This window comes from Toxorhynchites rutilus, chromosome 1, assembly GCF_029784135.1.
Source record: "Toxorhynchites rutilus septentrionalis strain SRP chromosome 1, ASM2978413v1, whole genome shotgun sequence".
Classification (NCBI taxonomy): domain Eukaryota; kingdom Metazoa; phylum Arthropoda; class Insecta; order Diptera; family Culicidae; genus Toxorhynchites; species Toxorhynchites rutilus.
This window is the reverse complement of record NC_073744.1, coordinates 185,471,765-185,492,871: the sequence shown is the minus strand read 5'-3', so window position 1 is coordinate 185,492,871 and position 21,107 is coordinate 185,471,765. Positions and strand designations below refer to the sequence as shown.

The window sequence follows — 21,107 nt, the reverse complement described above, 5'->3', positions numbered from 1 at the left end:
TTGGACTCGCCCCTCTGGCTGATTCTGCCGATTTGTCTCTATCCTGTGAGTGTGTACCGCTAGAGTATAAAACACGCGGACCCCAAAAAAATATCTTATTTTCTTTCAAACCGTAAACCCGTGTGGTTGTACGGCATCGGCATCGTGGACGTAACAAAGGAGGACAAGTTAAGGGAAAGGCAAAGTCTCAATCGAACCGTGCAGGTTTCCAGTTCCCTGTTGGTCGCATTCACTGATTGCTCCGCAAGGGTAACTAGGCCGAACGGATTGGTGCCGGAGCACCAGTATACCTAACAGCGATTATAGAGTTTCTGCTGTCGGAGTGCTCGAGTTGGCTTGCAAAGCTGCTCACGACAATCAGAAAACCCGCATCAAGGACAGAGCAGCTTCGGTTCGGCGCTCAGCAAGGCAACAATTAGTTTCAGTGAGTGGCAAAGTGTTTCTCCGACACGTCGCATTAAATGTAATTTACTGAACAACATGTCACAAGCTGGATGGGAAGAAATTTTCCAACTGTGAAAGCTGTGGCGAGTGGCAAACGCAATAGCTAAACAGGAAGGTTTAACCGAACAAGATGGGGATATCGAGTGATAACAAAAACACAACACCAAAGGTTCTTTTCAGAACCATCAACATGTTCATAAAGAGTAAACAGTAAACTAATCCATTTTTCAGGTAGATAGGTAGGTATTCACGTAGGAGAAGAAAATAAAACAATATATTTGAAATACATATTTAACAAAAGCTGTCCCCTTTGTATAGTCCTACGTCACTCCGGTTATGTCCCCGACATTACCCACCCGTCTTTTTGCCCTTGACAACAATATCTATTTTAAAGTGTTGATTATCATAAGAAAAATAACACTCCTGATCGTTGGATCTCTTTTGACATTTCAATTGGAGCTTTTTTTTTTATTTACCACAACGAGGCGAAACAACGAAAATGTAAACAACAACAATAACGTTGAGGTAAACAACTAACCATGGTGCACCAATCCATGCAGGTTGTTTTGTTTGTGGTAGTCGTCTTTTTATTGTACAAGATCAATAAATGTCAACAGATGAGCATTTCGCATAAACATTCATAGTGTAAAAAGAAGATTTTGCTACGTTTTTTTAGCTGCATGAGTTTTGATTAAAAAAATCTTAATTCCGTTGCTTAAAAGCAAAATTTGAGAGTAATCAAAAATAATTGCCGTTTTTCATGCTTGAAAGAAGGACTACCATGCATCTAGAAACTATGGAACTTCGTTAGTCAAACGAACGATGTTCGCTTCCAATTTTTCTCCGGATGGCCGATATTTTGGTTTTTATTTGCGTCTCTGTATTTTCGTTTGGGAAACGTTTCAGAAACGCTTAAATACATGCAATTTGCAACACATAAAGTTCGAGCTCGGTAGGAGATTATTTCGATTTACAAAATACGAAATTTTGTTCGGTGTGATAGTGATGGTATCGACTTCTCGGTTCAATTTACAAAATACTGTCCTATATTTCATACAGTAATAGGCATAAAACGTCCACATTTGATGTTTATAAACTTCTCAATTTCTGGACTATATTATCGAAAACTACTATCGTAATCTTAAATAATTGTTTCTCTTTCAAGTAATTAACAAGATTTGCTTTTGTTTTAGATGTTGTTTACTCCCATACATGACTTCCTTAGTGTGTGCAAATATGCGTTGACAAGAATAAAAGCCCATCCCTGTGTGATTTTAACCACCAAAAGTCCAGCCATTTCGGAGATGTTTTATCCTTTATCCGCAGAGCACACGTCTTGCCTTTATCGCTGCCAGAATGCCGAGGGAGACGAGGTCTCGTGCTGCGTTATTAGGTTGGGCGATGCAGGGTTGGAGCAAACCTTATAGCCGGCGAAATATGGGCGGCAGGGCTGCATCGCATAGGCATGGTATGTATAAAAGGGACAACGCAACGCATTGCAAGTGAAATACATTGGATGTAATAGGAGGATCGCATTCACGTCCCACACAACCCCCAAAAAATAATATTAGAATCACTCAAAACCTTGTGTAACTACTTGTTTCTTTATGTTATGATAGTGAGAGCAATCGATATTAAAGCGATATAAATAAAATGTTGTTTACATTGTATTGAAACAGCATTAGATAACGATTTTCTGAATTTTGTTGGAATAAACAACTTTGTTAAGTGATAATAGCAATTTCATGAGTCTTCATTATCATATCAACATTTTACATTGAATTTCCATCATATTTAGCTGGATTCAATTCATAAACCTTAAACCAAACATTTTGTGCACCCGTGGCCGAGTGGTTATCGTCTTACATTATCATGCCGGGTGTTCGGGTTCGATTCCCGTTCTGGCCGGGGGATTTTTCGTCAAAGAAATTTCCTTCGACTTGCACTGTGGTCACGCGTATTCAAGAGTTTGCTCCTCGGAATACATTCAAGGCGTGTTATTTGGCTTAAGAAATCTCAACTTAGTATTAGCAAATGACGCAAGTTAGTAAATACGTTGAGACGGCAAAAGTTCCACAGGGAACGTTAACGCCTTTCAAGAAGAAACCAACCATTTTATTTCAATGGCATGTGAAATAAAAATAGGAAACAAGTATAAAAGTCCGAGTTCGAGCAATAACAAATCACACAATAAAAGCAGAAAAGCATCAATATTGTGGCCTCCTGAAGCTTGAATGACCTGTTGAAGATGTTTGGACATACTATCGACCAAGTTCTGGTGTTGTGGAGCCTGTAAATTACGTTCCTGCAATCCTTCATTAGCCTTCCGCCACACTCTTCCACGCCGCTTCTTGTTGAAAAGCTCAAATTTCGATTCGTCAGTCCTAAGTACTTTCTCCAAAAGTCTGTGGGTTTGCTAACATGTTTTCGGGCAAATTCCAACCGTTTCAGTTTCAGTTTCTTGCTGATGAACGGGCGTTTTTTGTGAATCTGCCCTTGAGTCCATGCTCAGCTAGTCTGTGGCGTACGGTTCTGGTCGATACCGACAAAGAGCGGATTTCCTGAATGACCTTCACTGATACTTTTGGAGATTTCTTCACTGCCCGGATGAATCGTTGATTCGTTCGGCTCTTCCGAATCTGTCAGCAAGCGAACCGAAAGCTTTGTGCTTGTGCACAATTTCACGGACTGCTTCCCGGCTTATTCCGAACTTCTCTGCAATATTCTGCTGTGAAATCTGCTGCAAATGATCCTGAACAACAAGATTTCGGACTTGCATGCTGATTTTCTTTCCACCCATTTTGATTTTGTTGCAATAGTCGACTTTTATGTGCCAACGTAAACGACACTTTGTTTATATCGCGTCAACTGAATCACTGAAAGGTTGTCAATAATATCGCACAGCTCTAGCTGTCATAACATGCGGAAACGAGGGGTTAATCAAAAGTTTTGAATGATTGTAATATTATTTAATGTAATGTAATTATATTAAAGGGTGTGTCACATCAAATTGCATCACGGAAAAAACGCTGTAGAAATTCGCCCAGTAGACCGATCCTTTTGAAAATTTTAGACAGTAAAATAAAAACTATTAAACAACTTTTGGCATTTTCTTTTTATTCATACTTCGAGCCCAAGCCCGTATGCTCGCACCTTCCTCTTTACCCCGTCCATAAAGTTCTGTACAACATCAGGTTGTAGTTTTTTTTGAACAGAAATCCATTTTCTCTTGAAGTCCGCTTCCGATTTGACAACTTTTGGGTTCTTCCGGAGGGCCTGCTTCATAATCGCCCAATATTTCTCTATTGGGCGAAGCTCCGACGCGTTGGGCGGGTTCATTTCCTTTGGAACGAAGGTGACCCCGTTGGCTTCGTACCACACCAACACGTCCTTTGAATAGTGGCACGAAGCGAGATCCGGCCAGAAGATGGTCGGGCACCCGTGCTGCTTCAATAGTGGTAGTAAGCGCTTCTGTAGGCACTCCTTAAGGTAAACCTGCCCGTTTACCGTGCCGGTCATCACGAAGGGGGCGCTCCGCTTTCCGCAAGAGCAGATCGCTTGCCACACCATGTACTTTTTGGCAAACTTGGATAGTTTCTGCTTGCGAATCTCCTCCGGAACGCTGAATTTGTCCTCTGCGGAGAAGAACAACAGGCCCGGCAGCTGACGAAAGTCCGCTTTGACGTAGGGTTCGTCGTCCATTATCAGGCAATGCGGCTTCGTCAGCATTTCGGTGTACAGCTTCCGGGCTCGCGTCTTCCCCACCATGTTTTGCCTTTCGTCGCGGTTAGGAGCCTTCTGAACCTTGTATGTACGCAGGCCCTCCCGCTGCTTGGTCCGCTGGACGAATGAACTTGACAAATTCAGCTTATTGGCGACATCCCGGACCGAACTTCTCGGATCACGTCTAAACTGCTTAACTACGCGCTTGTGATCTTTTTCACTGACGGAGCATCCATTTTTGCCGTTCTTCACCTTCCGGTCGATGGTTAGGTTCTCGAAGTATCGTTTTAGTGCTCTGCTGACCGTGGATTGGACGATTCCCAGCATCTTACCGATGTCCCGATGTGACAACTCCGGATTCTCGAAATGAGTGCACAGGATTAATTCACGACGCTCTTTTTCGTTCGACGACATTTTTCCAAATTTACGTAAAATTGACAGTGAAGCATGGCCAACGTGATCTATACACTCTTATCTGATTATAAGCGAAAGCTGAAGATATAATTCCTAAAACTTAAATTTCAACAGCGTTTTTCCGTGATGCAATTTGATGTGACACACCCTTTAGTCATGTAAGGAAGTAAACAAAAATCAACAAAATGGCAAAACTTGTTGATTACTTGAAAGAGTTGATACACAATTCTATGAAAATACGGTAGCAGTTTTTGATGAAATAGTTCAGAAATTGAGAAAAGTTTTTAAATATGGAAGGTGGGTTTTTTTAATGTACGAAATTCATTTGGGAGTTTTTATGTAAAAAAACGCAATTTTAGAGCGCCGTTAGAAAATTCTGTTGAAAATACAACAAGTTGAGAAGTTTTTCACTATAAGCGTTCTATTAGCATCTACTGTGTAAGATGATGCAGTTTTTTCAATAAATTAAATATGAATATGAGAAATTCAAATTTAATTTTTTTTTATTCGTTAGTCTATATAGAAAAAAACAAACATTTTTTTTTCGTTGCACTACAAATATCGTTTTATTTTTTTGCATAACCAAAGGCGCAATAAAGTGAACTTACAAGGCAGTGTCAAACAGTGTTTTTGAGGTTAACGGTTTCAATAGTTTATTTTTTATGAAATGTAAATATTTGTTTTACCCCATGTAAGGATTATGTTCTCTGAAGCTCGTGTCGATTCTTTGACTAGTTTCCACGACCCTATAAATAGTTAGATTACTAAAATTTAAGAAGAACGAATGGGAATGTTTGCCTAGGGTATAAACAGTGGATCTCGCTGAGGTAAACGTTCATTCTTTGTGAGGACACCGACTGGACAACACCGTTGCTGGGCGAACTGGACGGCGAGGGATCGAGTGCCTTTCTCACGGCAATTGGAGTGGAGGAGTAATATGAGGAATTTGTTCTGGAATTCTGCCTGTGATTTGGTTTCGCATGGCGATAGCAAAACTCTTTCCACCAAGGATAACAGCTAAGCTAATCTAGACAGGCAATATTAATAGGGAGGGCTTCTGTTGAGAAGAGCGCAAAACGGAGATAAGTGTGTGTATATTCAGGTGCTTCAAGCCATCGATATATGGATAATTGTGTGCTTACGTGCGTGCTTCATAACCCGTACGTAAAAATAGTGCAATCTTCGCTACGCTGAAACCCCATTTGTATCTGCTCCCGTGTGCATTGGTGATGCAAATTATGCAGCCGTAATGATAAATTTAAACAAGGTGGGGAGATAGCGGGAGGGAAATATTTGCGCTAGGGTATTAGTAATGAATATCTGCTGAGGCAAATATTCAGTCTTTTTCCAAGCATCATAAAGTCTTCGTTGGTGCCTTTGACATTGCACCAATGCATTGAACTGACGCTATGGCGAAGCAGGTGTTAACACATTAAGGACCGCACGTTTTGGGGCAAACTTGAACGCTTTATTTGTTCGGATTCCACGAATGAGATCGTTTCCTTCGATGTGGATGAGACGAAGGCGAGCCATCGGTAGGCCTTGTTTGATTCTTGGCAAACCAAGGATTTAACCTTCAAGTGTAGAAAACACGGTTTATTTCGTGATCCATTCGTAACAGATGGAGCGCGAAACACGAGAAATCTCGTGAGCGGTCCGCAACGTGTTAAGGTTGCACAACATTGTTTGGGGAATACCAAGAATCTTGAATGTCGTGCTGCAATGTTATAAGTTATTTGGGTTCGCGTGTCAGTCGCAAAACTGCCTTCAACTAGGATTGCATTTGCGCTAATCTTGACCATAATGAAGCAATTCTACTCTTTTCGAGGTTGTTGAGATTAACAGAAAGAGATTATTTCGTTTATTTAGTCACCATGAAAGTAAATGTCGTTCTGGAATTTTGTATGTGATCTGATTTCTCTCGCCAGTAGCAAAACTTTCTCCACCAAGGATGACAGTTACGTTGTACCATATGGTGCCGAAGATATATTGATGTAGTTGTAAGATGTGGAATAAGGGTACTGGTGCAACAAGTAAATAATCGACGGTAGCCGAGTCTATGTCAATTGCGAAAAAGGCCACCGGAATAGCGTTCGAGGTAAATATTCAATGAATTGACATGAATCAAATTGCAGACATACATACGATAGGGCTAGTGTATTGTTCTGCGAGAGCGAGAATGAATTATCAATCAATTATCGACAATTGATTCTACAATGAAAAAAAAAAACCATTTCAGAGCGATCAAACCATTCTACTAGACATTTATTTCTAGAATTTCTCAGCATTATAAAATAATATCCGAAGTTATAAACAAGCCACATCGAAGTTCTACGTCAACAATATGGTCGTGTCTTGGACACAACCTCCTATAATTATAACATAGTGGAACCTCGATTATCCGCGAGCGGATGAACCGCGGTGTGGATTGTCCGCGAAAGCGAGTTTCTTAGTAATATTCGTGATTTTCTCCAAATTCGTCAGTGAGTGGTAGGCTCTTGTTCTTTTGTTTTGATGCTGTCTTTCACATTATCTGAACGCTGGTGTACAAAATCTTATAGATGAATACTTCGATGATTTATGTATTGATAAAACACAGTTTTTATACTGAAATATCTTTTTTTCGTGTTTGAACCTCTTTTTTAATACTTTTTTATGCGTTTTGCGCGATTTTCGTTATCCGCGCTGACTTTGCCAGACTATGCCGTGGAAAATCGGGGTTCTACTGTATTTAAATCGATGTTCAAAAACTATTTATGTTTTAGGCAAAAAAATTGCTGGATAAATTTCCTGTCTAATGGTATACAAGATATTATATATCGCAGTAAAGATTTTGCGTATTATGCATTTGAAAACTCTTAATAAATTATTACATGCGTTATTTTCAATTTCGTAGAGTGACCCCCTATACAGAAATCAAAAACGTAGTCCTACGTCAATAAGTATAAGAAGCCAGTTGTCAGGTTTCGTATCAGGCATTTAGAGGCGAATGAACTGAAAAGTTTAAAACCTCTATAATTCATCACGTTCGTTCGTATCAGGTTTGCAGGGTTTGTTTGGAGTTTCTTCGATTGGATGAGCTTTTGTAGGCGGTGTTCCAGAGACACCGTGTCAACATAGGTTTGACAAGTTAAGGAGCACAACTATTGACTGACTTCCTGTTGGAAGGTTTGTGTCTTCTGTTACGAGCAATTCCAAGTGAAATCAAACTAAAAATGCCGATTTTAAAAACTAATTTTGATTCGAACGAAAGTTTGTATTCCGTTTGGGTTGGAGGGAATATAAGTTTTCGACGGCATTTGAGAATTTTATGACTCAAGTGTAACTTTTGAAAAGGGTGTATCTTTTTTATAGTAAATAGACTCTCAACAATAAATTAGAGATATTTTTTCCAATATCTCGAAAAAGGCTGCATTTAGAAGGAGATCGATAAAGAGCTTCTTTATTTCAAATCATATCAGGATTCATAATTTGTGTCTAAAAATTAATGTTAACTGATAAATGTTACTTGGTACATTTAACCAATCTATTTATTCATTGCTCAACGTCTATCTGGGCAAAGAGCGATATCTTCGGAGAACAATCGCTTTTATAATTCTAGACCGGAAAAACAAATTCATTTCAAGAAAGCACTATAAACTCAAGCTATAATTACCTACACTAACCTACACAAAATCTATCCGGTCGAGATCCGTTTTTGGAATGAACGAAAAGACCTTACTAGTCTGCACCGAGTACAACAACCGGATCAATGCGGGACAGTACATGAAACGAGGTCGTTCGAAGACACGTGGCCACGAAGATGGCAAGCGCAGCCAGCAAGGGAGCCAAGGGGGGCGGTCCATTTCCCGGAAGAATTCGACGAGTCGAGGAAATAAGCACGTTCGGTGTTTCTGTTGCGGAAAGCAGGGCCACATCGCCAGGAACTGTTGGAGTAAGCGGAATATGAACGGACTGGCGAACGACGACGATAAGGTGGAATTACCGGATTTTGACAACGAAGCCGAGTTGAACCACGCGACGAATCTTCCCCTGTTCAGGAAAGTATGACTAGAAGGCAAGTGGTATCATTTCGAGATCGACTCTGGGGCAACGTATACCGTTATGAGCAAGTACGATTATATTCAGAATTTTCCCGATTTGCGTCTTCGGAAGTGTGAGGTTAAGTTGAAAGTGATTTCGGGGAGTTTACTTAAGATCGCAGGATCGATCCAAGTGGAGGTTAGGTGCGATGATGATCGATTATTCGTTTTACCGTTGATCATAGTTTTTTTTTTTTATCCAAAATATATATTTTTATTAAGGCTCATATGGCGTTAACCTGACGGGGCCGGGAGTTCAATATTTCGACAATGTTTGCCTTATAACTATGTTAGTAATATGTAACCGATTACTCGCGGTTGGCTCGAGGTTAGTATTACAAGTGTTTTCGTAATTCGGATGTTGCTGTCTCCAATGCTCTGTACGTGTGCCCGACACGGGATACTTCCTATTGGGATGCAGCTGACTATTAATCAGCAACGCCCCCTAGTCTGTACCCCATATCTAGCGTGGTGCGTCTTCTCGACTCGAGGAATCCATTATAGAATGGTCACTAGCCGGCGCAATCATCAGCTCGTGTAGAGTTGTCATGAGCGGTACAACCTTTGGCTCTTGTTGAATATTCAGTGGACTGCACAACCTTTGGCCCGTGTATCTGTAAAGAGTGTGTGTATGTATTGCCGCGACTAAGTAAAAGTTTATCGATCGGATAGGAGGGATATGAAACGGGGACACAACGAAGGAAACATCATTAAACGTTGACATCGGCGTTTCTGAGGAACAGGTATAGTTGAAGCAGAAGATCAGGATCACAGCTACCTAAGATATCCCGGACGGGGATATCCGATTGTCTGCCTTTTGCTCTCAGTGCTCTAGAGAGCTGAGAGCGAGCAGCATGGAACCTGATACACGACCAGACAATATGCTTGATGTCGTGGTAGCCATCGCCACAATCACAAAGATTGTTTGCTGCGAGCCCAATGCGATAGAGATGCGCGTTTAGGTTGTAGTGATTGGACATAAGCCGAGATATCACGCGAATGAAATCACGACCTACATTCAATCCCTTAAACCAAGCTTTCGTCGAAACCTTAGGGATAATCGTGTGTAACCAACGACCGAACTCATCTTCACTCCACATGCGCTGCCAACTAACGAGTGTGTCCTGACGAGGAATGTGAAAAAATTCGTTATAAGCAATTTGCCTTTCAAAAAGTGTGCCTTCTGAAGCGCCCACCTTAGCTAGCGAGTCCGCTTTCTCATTCCCCGGAATCGAGCAATGAGAGGGAACCCATGCTAAGGTAATCTTGAATAATTTTTCGACCAAAACACTCAATAGATGTCTTATTCTTGTTAGGAAATAAGATGAGCGTTTATCAACCTTCATTGAGCGGATTGCCTCTATTGAGCTGAGACTGTCTGAAAAAATAAAATAATGGTCGATGGGCAATGTTTCAATGATCCCCAGTGCGTAGTATATCGCACCCAGTTCAGCGACATACACGGAACAAGGATCTTTGAGTTTGAAATAGGCACTGGAATTTTCATTGAAGATGCCGAAGCCAGTGGACCCGTTTATGAATGAACCGTCAGTAAAGAACATTTTATCAGATCCAACTTTCCCATATTCTGCCGAAAATATCGGCGGAATAGAATCGGAGCGTAGGTGATCTGGGATTCCTTGGATTTTTTGTCGCATGAACAGATCAAAAATGACAGAGGAATTGCAGAAGTATGGGAAGCAAACTTGGTTGGAGATGCCTTGTGAAGGGTACACGTCGTGGGTAAGGTACTCATGGTATAAAGGCATAAAACTTGACTGAGGAGTCAGCTGGAGTAGATTTTCGAAGTTATCAATCACCAATGGATTCATGATCTTGCAACGGATGAGAAATCTGTAGGATAATTCTGTGAACCGAAGAGTAAGCGGGGGTACTCCTGCCAAAACTTCGAGACTCATCGTATGTGTCGAATGCAAACACCCCATGGCCATACGCAAGCAACGATATTGTATTCTCTCCAGCTTGAGAATATGAATCCTGGCAGCTGATCGGAAGCAAAAACTGCCATATTCCAACACTGATAATATCGTTGTTTTGTACAACTGAATGAGGTCTCCTGGATGGGCACCCCACCATGTTCCGGTTATTGTTTGGAGAAAATTGATTCTTTGCTGGCATTTCTGTTTCAAATACGCAATGTGTATTCCCCAGGTACATTTAGAGTCAAAATATACTCCAAGGTATTTGAAAAACATCGAGTGCCTGATCGCTTTACCGGATAGGTGAAGCTGGAATTGGGCGGGTTCGTGCTTCCTAGAAAAAACGACCATTTCGGTTTTCTCCGTAGAGAATTCGATACCCAGCTTTAGAGCCCACGTGAACAGGTTGTTCAGGGTATCTTGCAAGGATTTTTGCAGAATGACGGGATTAGTACCCGTGATGGAAATAACTCCATCGTCTGCAAGTTGTCTCAGCGTGCAGTCTCTAGTTAGACAATCATCCATATCATTGACGTAAAAACTGTACAAGAGGGGGCTTAGGCAGGAGCCTTGCGGTAGGCCCATAAAACTGTAACGAGAAGATTTTGAGTTGCCATGAGAGAATGTGCTTTTCTGACAGTAAATTGTACAGGAAATTGTTAAGAATTGGTGAAAGTCCACGATTATGAAGTTTCTCTGAGAGAATTTCCATGGAAACTGAATCAAATGCCCCTTTGATATCGAGAAAAACGGAAGCCATTTGTTCTTCGCGAGCAAATGCGATTTGGATTTCAGAAGATAGCAGCGCGAGACAATCATTTGTCCCTTTACCTCGGCGGAAGCCAAACTGCGTATTTGACAGCAAATTGTTCGCTTCAACCCACTTGTCCAAACGAAGTAGAATCATTTTCTCCAACAATTTACGAATACAGGATAACATTGCAATCGGCCTATACGAGTTGTGATCGCAAGCCGGGCTTGTTGGGTTTCCGTATGGCTATCACTCTCACTTGCCTCCAGTCATGCGGGACAATATTCAGCTCCAGAAACTTGTTGAACAAGTTCAGCAAACGCTGTTTCGCCAAGTCGGGAAGATTCTTCAACAAGTTGAATTGATCATAGTTGATAGTGATAGATTTTGTCCACTCATGGGTCGGGATTGGTTGGACGTATTGTATCCTGATTGGCGAGGTTATTTCGTTCACGAATTGTGTGAAAGTACAGGTAGGAATGTGTCGGTGAGTGACCAGATGTGTGATCGTGAAAGAAATAAGATACTTTTTGCGTTAAATACCAAGTACCGTGAGTTATTCGCAGAAAATCTGCAGCATCCAATGGAAGGTTTTGAAGCTAAAATTGTTGTGAGAGACCATGCGTCTCCAGTGTTTTACAAGCCGTATGATGTGCCGTTTTCACTCAGAGATAAGTAGAGGTGTGCAAATCAGCTCATCATGATGAACAGCTCTGATCATATCAGCTCATCTAAATGAGCTGTTCTTTATGAACAGCTCTTCAGCTCAGTTGTCAGTGCCGACTTTCAATTTGGGTCCCAAACTCGATAGCCACGAAGCCAGTTTGAAAATGTTAAAATTCAAATGAAATTTTTCACACCATATTATTAATTACTTGAAACACGTATTCCAGACTATTATTTACAACAGACTCGGCGAGTACAACATTTCCGACATTTTTACTGAGGCTTTACATTACAATAGAAAGTTTTCTTCAAAAAAAAAAAATCTTATGAGATTTTTGCACCGCCTGCAAACAAAGGGTTTTTCATTGAAATAGAATACTCATTTGATACACAGAAGTTAATTTTCATTAATAATTTGAATTTTAAAAACGTGTTCATTCTGCCTGAGAGCCAATTATTATTTTTGGCGCCCCCTAAACTGGTAAACAAAGCTCAATGCCGTCAACGCGAATATAACAGTTGAAAAGACGAGGGACAAATGAAACTAAACTGATGTCTTAACACGAAGAGCGAGAGACGGTCAGTTCATTTGAATCTTACAGCTCACACACTCTCTTCAATTCTACAGCTCTTTTCTCTCCTTCATCATCATCAAAGTGAGCTGAAGAGCTGTTTGATTTTTTTTGCGAGCTGTTCCGCGTCAACTCACTTCAAAGAGTCGATTCTTCGGAACAGCTCATGAGCGGATGGCACATCTCTAGAGAGAAGGTCTCAGAGGAGTTAGATAGGTTGGTGAGAGAAGATGTTCTTAGATCTGTTCAACACAGCGATTGGGCATCACCAATCGTAGTGGTTCCTAAGGCAGACGGCAGCGCGAGAATCTGTATGGATTGTAAGGTGACAGTGAACAAAGTCATTTGCAATGAGCATTATCCGTTACCGAATATTAACGATGTGTTCGCCAATATGAGTGGATATAAGTATTTCGCTAAGTTGGATCTACAGGGTGCGTATATGCAGATTAAGGTTACAGAAAAATCGCAAAAATTTTTAGTTGTGAACACTCACAAAGGTCTGTATGCGTTTACTAGATTACCTTTTGGAATCTCGAGTGCAGCATCCACTTTCCAAAGGATTATGGATGAAATCTTAACCGGAATAGAGGGAGTTCAGAGTTATCTGGACGATATTATGATAGGGAGCGATACTATTGAAGCTTTGATTGCTACAACATACGAAGTACTTGATCAATTGAAAAAGCACAAAGTCAAGGTCAACTTGAGCAAGAGTGAATTTCTAGTGAGAGAAATTCAGTATCTAGGGCACAAGGTGTCAGAGAGGGGTCTCAGTCCGTCGGATGAGAAAGTTAAAGCGATCAAGGAAGCTCCACGTCCAAGGGATGTCTCCCAGTTGAAATCGTTCTTAGGAATGATTAATTATTATTCGAAGTTTGTTCCGAATCTGTCGATGAAGCTCAGTCCACTTTATGCGCTGCTGAAGAAAAACGTTCGTTTTGAATGGAATGACCAATGTGAGAAAGTTTTCAGTGAGTGTAAGAAGCTTTTGCTTAGCCACAAGCTGTTGGCGTTGTATAATCCCGAGCTACCCATCGTGATCATCTGTGATGCGAGTTCTAATGGGGCTGGAGCAGTGTTGTGCCACAAATTAGGAGGGATAGAGAAGCCTGTATTTTATGTGTCAAGTACTCTTTCAGTGTCGGAAAAAAATTATCCGAATCTTCATCGAGAGGCACTCGCGGTAGTATTTGGTTTAACGAAGTTTTTCAAATACATTTACGGAAAAAGTTTTACAGTTGTAACAGATAATAAGCCATTGGCGAGTATTTTCGATTTCAAGAAAGGTATTCCATCGTTAACCGTCACTAGATTGCAAAAATATGTCCACATGTTGTCGATTTTCGATTTCAACATTGAGTATCGACCGGGTTCGAAAGTCTCGAATGCCGATGCCTTAAGTAGGTTGCCGATTCAGGGTGAGACAGGGATAGCAGATGTAGCTGATCTTCGATGGTTAAGTGGCGAAGCGGAAGTGGTCGATCTAGAGTTGATTGGTCAGGCTACTCAGGATGACCCGAGAATGAAAGAGCTTTTTCTGTGTGTGAGAGACGGATGGAAAGAGAGCGCAATTCCAGCCGATTTGAAATTTTACTTTTCGAATCAGGGCTGTTTATCGCTGTACAAAAACTGTGTGATGTATTCTGAGAGAGTAATTGTTCCAAAGTCTTGTCGGAAACGTACCTTAGAGTTGTTGCATGGATGTCACCTTGGTGTCATTCGCATGAAACAGGCAGCTCGTAGATTTGTATATTGGCAAGGCTTAGATAAGCAAATCGAAGAATTCGTTCAACAATGTGAGGTATGCAGTAGTATGGGCAGAGCCGTCAAGAAGAAGTTCTCTGAATGGCCAAAAGCTCTTTGTCCCTTCGATCGAATACATTTGGACTTTTTTCCACTTAGCAGGGAGGACGTTTCTGGTTATGATTGATGCCTATTCGAAATGGATGGACATCAGAATGATGCATAGGACGGATGCGGAAGCATTGATCAACGTGCTGAATTCAATATTCAGAATTTTCGGAATTTGTGGTACCATAGTCAGTGATAATGGACCTCCATTTACTAGTAATGCCTTCTCGGAGTACGCTAAATCAATGAGGATAGAGTTAATGAAAAGTCCGGCTTATTCACCTGAAAGCAATGGACTTGCTGAGAGAGCGGTGCAGACTGCAAAAAATGGGATTAAGAAGCTTCTTGTCGATCCGAAATTTAATCACAAAAAGTTAGCGGAAATTGTTGAAATATTTCTATTTAGCTACCGTAACAGTTACAGTCAGGCCATAGATTGTACGCCTGCTTCCTTTTCATCTTCATCTGGTCCTCCTCGATTTGCTCCAGATTCTTGGCTTTGGATACTGCTTGGTCGAATGTGGTGTCGTCCGCGCTTGTCATTAGCTCTCCTTGGATTTTGGCATTCCTAAGGCCTGCTATGAACTTGTCTCTGAGCGCCTTGTCGAGGAACTCTCCGAAAACACAGTGCTTTGAGAGAGCTTGTAATTCAACAGCGAAATCTGCTACCTTTTCGAAGCTGTTCTGGTTCCGTTTGAAGAACTCCACTGATTGAGCGATCCGGTTTTTCTTGGGACTGAAGTATGATTTCAGCTTCTCTATCACCGTCTCGTACGAAACATCCTTATGCGTTTGGGCATACAGCAACTGCTGAAGCTTTTTCAAGGCTGGCAATCCGATGAACGTGTTGTCCTTGATTTCATTCAATTCGAAGAAGTTTTCTGCTCTCTCCAAATAGTCGTCGAAGTCTGCACTTGGAACAAAGTTTTCCAAAGTTCCGATCAGCCTCGTTCCACTGACTGTTTCTTGTTTCGCGATCTGCGACCCAGTAGCCATAGCTGCCTGTTCCTCTTTCGGCGGCATCTGTAGCGATGACGATGATTCGATGATTCACTTACACGCGTTTCCCGCAAAACTTTTTTTGCTATTTTCTCGTCGCCACTGATAAATGTTACTTGGTACATTTAACCAATCTATTTATTCATTGCTCAACGTCTATCTGGGCAAAGAGCGATATCTTCGGAGAACAATCGCTTTTATAATTCTAGACCGGAAAAACAAATTCATTTCAAGAAAGCACTATAAACTCAAGCTATAATTAGTTGATCTATTGATCTAGATATCTTTACGAGGGGTGTAACCTATCTATTTAACATTAACATACATAAATTCTAAGTTTCAAAAATTCATTAAAATTCGATGTTCCACAAAGTTTGTCAAAAATAGTTTTACCATCTTGTACCCATTTTTTAAATTTTCTACATGACTTCTATTTTATATGAAAAAATAAAAGTTAAAAATTTGTATTTTATATTGTAAAGGGGTCAAATATATCAAAGAATAATTGAACTGACACTTTTAATTTTAAAACGTTTTACTTTCCGTCCACGAGGTAGGCTTGTCTGAACACGAATGATGTAATCTGGGTTTTTTTCACCGGTGACGTTTCGAAAGAGCGGCAACCACACTGAACGAAAACAACACGAAACACACGAGGAATACACACTCATCGGAAAGGTGTCGTAAACGGAATAAGTCGGAATACACGCGGAACACAAATTGGCAATCTGGCCATAAAATCATATTACAACTCGGCCATTCCTGACTTTAGATCGACTCGATCACGTATCAAAACACAAAGGTTATTACACAAGGAAAAGGGACCGTATTTATCCCGCGGTCGACTCGGGAAGGTAAGTGTACACATAATAAAAAGGATAGAGCACAAACACTGAAGTAACGCATACCTAGACGTACATATACACACAAAGAGTATTGCTTTTTCAATCAGAATCTACGTCGGAATGTAGTAGTTGACACGACTGCTCGGAATTTTCTGTACATCGCCAATCAACCCATAGCTTCATCCGAGAGGCTTCGATGATACCATCATATGGCAATTGGGAAATCTGTCCGTTCTCTATATCTCTCACAACGTATCTGTCATTCGGAAGCACTTTGTGAATGCGATAGGGACCCTTATATTTCGGAATGAACTTCTTATTAGTTCCAATGGAGGTATCAATATTCCGGATTACGACAAAATCCCGTAACAGACATCTTCGATCCGTCGAAAATAGTCCTGCGCAATTTATCGATGATTTCTACCACCGAGTAACGATGACCAAAATTATCCAAAAAATTTCTTCGGAATGCTTGGTAGTTGGGCGAATTATCCACTCTAAGGAACCACTCTGCCTCGGTTCCCGGTTCCATCAGCTGGCGAATGCATCGAAGCTTAAATGCATCATCTCCTCCTAGATCTACGCACACAGATTCGAACTCAGCAAGCCAACGTGTTGCATCACACGTATCTCCGCTCGAAAAACGCGTAACGGAACCGATCACATCCTTCACTTCCGGTTGTTTTCTTAGTAATCGTTCCTCCTCCGCTAACTGACGACGTAATTCGAAGATCTTCCTTCGTTTTTCCAGGGCACGTAATTCTAAATCAAGCTCTTCTTCAGGAACCAACTGCAGCTGTTTCTGCGAGTTGAGATTTTCGTCGATGGGCGCTCCGCCCCGGGCCCGCTGGTGCTTTCATACAGCGTCCTCAGATGTGTCACGGTCGCAGTCGGAGGAAACTCCACTTGATTTTCTTGCAGCCACTCAATGAGTTCATCGCGACTTAAACGACTCATTATTGTAAATGCGCGAAATTGATCCCACTTCTGAATTGTAAAGGGGTCAAATATATCAAAGAATAATTGAACTGACACTTTTAATTTTAAAACGTTTTACTTTCCGTCCACGAGGTAGGCTTGTCTGAACACGAATGATGCAATCTGGGTTTTTTTCACCGGTGACGTTTCGAAAGAGCGGCAACCACACTGAACGAAAACAACACGAAACACACAAGGAATACACACTCATCGGAAAGGTGTCGTAAACGGAATAAGTTGGAATACACGCGGAACACAAATTGGCAATCTGGCCATAAAATCATATTACAATATATTGAAAACTAAAGTTTTTTTTCTGTAAATAAAAATGAGATTCTTTTTTCTCTGTGTATATTTTTTCACGTTTGGACATCAATACTCTATAACTCTTTCTAGGACACTATTGCGGGAGGACTCATAGTTTTTAAGACATAAATTATCAAAGATTTCTCTTACTAAAATCGATACACCCTTTTCGAAAGTTACACATGAGTCAAAAACACAATTGGTGAAGATGAAGAGTGATGAGCCGATGTGAAAAAATAGCAATTTCAGCGATTGTTTCCAGCGATTAATAACAATATGTTTACAAAAGACGACAGTTGTCTCAATCAATACAGAAAATCCATCAACATTATACTGTAAATTCGAGAAGACATACATTTTAGAGATAACTCCGTCCTGCAAATACCCCTCTTGAAATTTACAATTTTACTGTAAATAGCCTTTTATCTGCTAGTCATAAATATTTGTTACTCCCTCCACATCACCATTCAAAATCATCACACACTGGCAAAAGCTACACAATTGCAGAAATCGGCGAGTGCGAATCCCATTTACGCCTTTCGCTCAGATCGTTAGCCACGGACAGGAGCAGATTGCACACCGACCGCGTCCAAATCGGTCGATCCAATTTAATGTCTTTTCTGATTTAAAAATAGAAAAGACCAAGAAAAAAAAAGATACAAGCGGAACAAGGGCGCACCAAACGCCGCATCCCTTTCGGCTTTCGGAAGATTTTAAACTCCTGTTTACCCTTTTTTATCTCTCTCCGCTATGCCGTGTGGAAATGAGCCTTTCCCTGGCGCTTTTCTGCCGTTTTTTTATGGCCGGCGATTTGGGCAAGCGAAGAACGCGATTCGAGGAAATCCTTCCCCCACCCCCGGCGGATGTACCTGCTATCTCCGCTGGAATCACATTTATAAACATGTATTCATATGGCTCGGTGAAGAAGTGTCTGCTAACGATCTCCCATCACTGCAGGAGTCTTTCAATGTATTGCAAAGAGAGCGAGAAAAAAATTGAACAACTTTTGCGAGGAAGTGGCAAACGATCTCACACATCATTTTTCACAGCTGGTGACCCTCTCCATCCTGCCGAAGGAGTTTGTCTTGCCTCGTTGGTCTATTGTTATTTTATTCATCCCGGCGCCGCGTAGGTCTTCCAATGGCTTACCGTCAGGAAGTGGCAAGGATCTCACTCGGGTGCGTAAATGTTATCCCCTTTCGTTTTGGCTAGGGGGGGAGCGCATAATGTTCTCGAAGTGATCCGGCTTAATCGACTTGAAAGTAACGAGATTTTGTTTGGTTATGGTCTTCCACGCGCGCGTCTCATAACCGTTCCGTCCAGAAGACTCTGACAGGGGTATCGTTTCCGACGAGGTAACTGCATCTGATGCATGTTGATTTAATAACAAAGGCATGATAGCATCCAACGGATCCGGAAGGGAGAAACATGAGGCGTTGCAAATCTGTGAACGCATTTAAATTCAAGATCAGTTGGCGTCGAAAAACGAGATGAAGGGGGAGGTGGTCCACATGATAGCATTACACTGGGACCACTTTCAAAGCGATCGAAACGCAACGGTCGGAGAGTATCGAAAATGATGCTGCCCGCTGTAAACAGATGCTGCTCGGCATCTGCCGAAAGTCGAGAGGCGTGAAAGCAGCATTGCATAAACTCAGGAGCATGGAGCGATGAGTGACTGCGGCTCGGTGCTGAATGCAAATGAGCATCGATATGGGCCTCTGTTTCGCCCGACTGTCATACACACATATGGGGCCATCTTGCGCCCGCCGATAGGCAAAAAGAAGGACCGACCACACCGACCGGAGAATGGGTGGGAGAGAGAGATATGGTGATGACACATCCTTTCATTTATGTTCAGATAACAAACTCGGTTCGATTGCAGCTCTTCGTTGCCCAGGCGATGAGTATTGGAATGGCTGCTATTTCAATGCCTACTGCTGCAACATCCTTTCCAGGGGGCAATGAAACTTATACGCTTGAGACTCTGTCGCAAAATTGGTCAACAATGAGAGTCAGTGCTTTGTTTTGGGTGGGAAAACAAGATTAGAACAGGACAGGGTCCAGTGATGCCGGAACTGGTCGCAGTCTTTCAGTACAATCATCAAATTTTGAAATTGCCGCTGTTTTGTGGAGTCAACTTTCTTTTGACGTAGGACTACGTCTAACCGGAAGATATAGGGGGTGAAATGGGAATCTAGGCACTGAACAAGGAGGAAAAAATGCAAGATTTTGAACGCTTATAACTCGAGCATTTCTCAATAGATCGCAAAGGTTTTTGTATCAATTGATAGGAAATATATCTACGCATCTATCATAATGAATAACATTTAATTTTTCTTGAGATAAATAATTGAATAATTGTGAAATATCAAGCATTGTCAAAATGCACTATGTGCCCATTTTTGATTGGTCCATTTTGTGCTCCTCAAATCGTACCGACCAAAACGGGCAACCAGAGCAGCAGCGAAATAGAATGAAGCACGATTGGAAAGGAAAAAGAAAAAAATGAACGAAACATTGGTCGCAGTTTCACACATGCGTAACTCTCGAGCCAGCCAGTCAGCTTAAAAATCCCCGCTCCGCTGCCGTAACGATCATTCTCATTCAAACCGTACACCACATTGGTTCGCATCACAACACATCAACAAACCAATCCAAGCAGCCATGTCTGGACATGGTAAAGGAGGAAAAGTGAAGGGAAAGGCAAAATCCCACTCGAACCGTGTTGATCTGGAGTTCCCCGCAAGGGTAGCTAGGCCGAGCGCGTTAGTACCAGTGCACCAGTCCACCTAGCACAAGGACAAGTTAAGGGAAAGGCAAAGTCTCACTCGAACCGTACAGGTCTCCAGTTCCCTGTTGGTCGCATTCACTGATTGCTCCGCAAGGGACACTAGGCCGAACGGATTGGTGCCGGAGCACCAGTATACCTAACAGCGATTATAAAGTTTCGGCCGTCGGAGTACTCGAGTTGGCTTGCAAAGCTGCTTACGACAATCAGAAAACCCGCATCAAGAACAGAGCAGCTTCGGTTCGGCGCTCATCAAGGCAACAATTAGTTTCAGTGAGTGGCAAAGTGTTTCTCCGGCACGTCGCATTAAATGTAATTTACTGAACAACATGTCACAAGCTGGATGAGAAGAAATTTTCCAACTGTGAAAGCTGTGGCGAGTGGCAAACGCAATAGCTAAACAGGAAGGTTTAACCGAACAAGATGGGAATATCGAGTGATAACAAAAACACAACACCAAAGGTTCTTTTCAGAACCATCAACATATTCATAAAGAGTAAACAGTAAACTAATCCATTTTTCAGGTAGATAGGTAGGTATTCACGTAGGAGAAGAAAATAAAACAATATATTTAAAATATATATTTAACAAAAACTGTCCCCTTTGTATAGTCCTACGTCACTCCGGTTATGTCCCCGACATTACCCACCCGTCTTTTTTTATGTATTTATTATTTACTAACAGACCTAGCGAGATTCGTTTCGCCCAAAATCCGGGACGAATTTTTTCTAAATCTTTTTTT

The 21,107-nt window shown here is 41.5% G+C and overlaps 1 protein-coding gene across 1 annotated transcript; it reads left to right on the top strand.

Annotated features, from left to right (window-relative positions):
- Nucleotides 1-12,986: 12,986 nt before the first annotated feature.
- Nucleotides 12,987-14,525, top strand: LOC129761634 (uncharacterized protein K02A2.6-like). Its single transcript, XM_055759369.1, has one exon. The coding sequence runs from the start codon at nt 12,987-12,989 to the stop codon at nt 14,523-14,525; it is 1,539 nt and encodes a 512-aa protein (XP_055615344.1).
- Nucleotides 14,526-21,107: the final 6,582 nt, after the last annotated feature.

Bases quoted from the DNA above. Each gene is read 5' to 3' on its own strand.
- LOC129761634 (XM_055759369.1), top strand. From the start codon at position 12,987: ATGAGTGGATATAAGTATTTCGCTAAGTTGGATCTACAGGGTGCGTAT.